Source organism: Frankliniella occidentalis, unplaced genomic scaffold, assembly GCF_000697945.3.
Source record: "Frankliniella occidentalis isolate FOCC.00 unplaced genomic scaffold, Focc_3.1 Scaffold10, whole genome shotgun sequence".
Classification (NCBI taxonomy): Eukaryota; Metazoa; Arthropoda; class Insecta; order Thysanoptera; family Thripidae; genus Frankliniella; species Frankliniella occidentalis.
Genome location: NW_026267140.1, coordinates 2,202,672 through 2,204,375, shown reverse-complemented (window position 1 = coordinate 2,204,375; position 1,704 = coordinate 2,202,672). Strand labels below are relative to the sequence as shown.

Genomic DNA, 1,704 nt, shown 5'->3' with positions numbered 1-1,704 from the left:
TTCAAATGAGGGTGGCAAAATAATGCTCTATTTTTGTCTACGAAGGCGTGTTGGGATTTCGCAGGTACTCCGTATCGAGCAAATGTAGGAAAAATTAAAAGATAGTAAGTAAAATCCTTCAGTCCGTGCCTGGAAAAACCAAGATTTGCCGCATCGTATTAATAATGCCAGAGAATGTACGTCCAAAACACGAGGGCCTAGTGCTAGCTGAGCCCCCGAGGGCCACCGCACCGGAGCCAACGGGCCCGCCCCGGTCGCGGTGAACCCGCCACAGACCGCACCTCGTGGGGAGGGGCGCGAGGAGTATATGAACTCCGGACAGAGGGGCGGCTTGCACACTCGCTCCACAGCCAGTCAGCCAGCAACATGAACGCCCCAGTGAGTAGCTTAGCACGCACCAGTGCACTAGTGCGCGATATCTCTAACCCCGGCCGTGCACTCACCATCTTTCTGTTCAGGTCTTGGTCGTCGTCTTGGCCCTGGCCGCCCTGGCCGCGGCCCGCCCCCAGTCCCAGTTCCAGCAGCAGCCGCAGCAGTTCCAGCAGCAGCCGCAGCAGTTCCAGCAGGCGCGGCAGGTCGAGCAGTTCCAGAGGCCCACCCCCGTGCCCATCATCAGCCGGCAGGAGACTCGTGACGACCACGGACAGTTCGCACTGGCCATCGTCTCGGCCGACGGCATCGCCCGCACCGACTCGGGCGCCCTGGTCAAGATCAAGGACGGCGAGAACAAGGACGACTACTACCTGAGGAGGGAGGGTTCCTACAAATACACCAGCCCCGAGGGAACGCCTGTCGAGGTGCACTACATCGCTGACGAAAATGGATTCCAGATCGTCAACCCTCAGTAATAGGCCTCTCACATCTCACCAAATTATCACTCTAGGTAGAAATTCACTCCCACCCCCTTTTTCATCATGTACATAGTTAAGTAGAAAAATAAACCATTCTGTCGTCCAAGCCAAGCTCTTTTCTTGATCCCGCCACTCTCCCGTTAGTTCCTTCCACCTGAAAGAGAATCGCTACAATGTTCGATTGTTTCTTGTTTTTTTAAATCGGACCAACCGTTTTTTTTACCCATCCCTTTTTACCATTTAATAGCGTTGGGAGCGTTACCAGTATTTAGCGGCAAGCGTTTTGGTGTCTGGGAGTGACAGCATTGGATCAGGTTTGGATGTGCACGAAAACGTTGCTTTTTTTTAACGAAATTGTCCCTTGATATTTAGAGTGTAGAGAGAAATTTTAAGGGTAGTCGAGGGGTCACTGGGGGCCGCTGAACACTAGCATGTGCATGCCAGTTGCACACTTTTGTTTTCAGTGTGCTGACTGGGGCGAACTGAGGGTGTGGAATGGGTTGGCTAGTCTCACGATAATACCGAACTCCAGCCAACCCCATTCCACACACTCAGTTTGCCATCTATACACGACACAAAATCAGAACGGACATCGTTTCTACATTTCATTTCACACGAGGTGCATTTAACAAGTTTCTTGCGGTGTAAGCACTGTGTGGTGTGTTAAATAATAGGCACCAAAAATTAGCCGCACGGAACGTATGCATTTCTATGGCCAGGTTTAAATGAGTCCATGTCCTACACCCTCTCATCCTCCTCCGGACTCGCCCTCATCGATCGCGCTTCACAAACAACCACTAGCAGAGCGTGACGATTTGTCTCGAGCGAATTGTTTTCCGTCTGAAAGCGGGCC

General features: G+C 52.2%; 1 protein-coding gene across 1 annotated transcript; it reads left to right on the top strand.

The window, feature by feature from the left end:
- Nucleotides 1-350: 350 nt before the first annotated feature.
- On the top strand, nucleotides 351-946 carry LOC127752347 (larval cuticle protein 1-like). Its single transcript, XM_052277452.1, has 2 exons — nucleotides 351-378; nucleotides 459-946. The coding sequence occupies exons 1-2, from the start codon at nucleotides 367-369 to the stop codon at nucleotides 846-848; spliced, it is 402 nt and encodes a 133-aa protein (XP_052133412.1). The 5' UTR covers nucleotides 351-366; the 3' UTR covers nucleotides 849-946.
- Nucleotides 947-1,704: the final 758 nt, after the last annotated feature.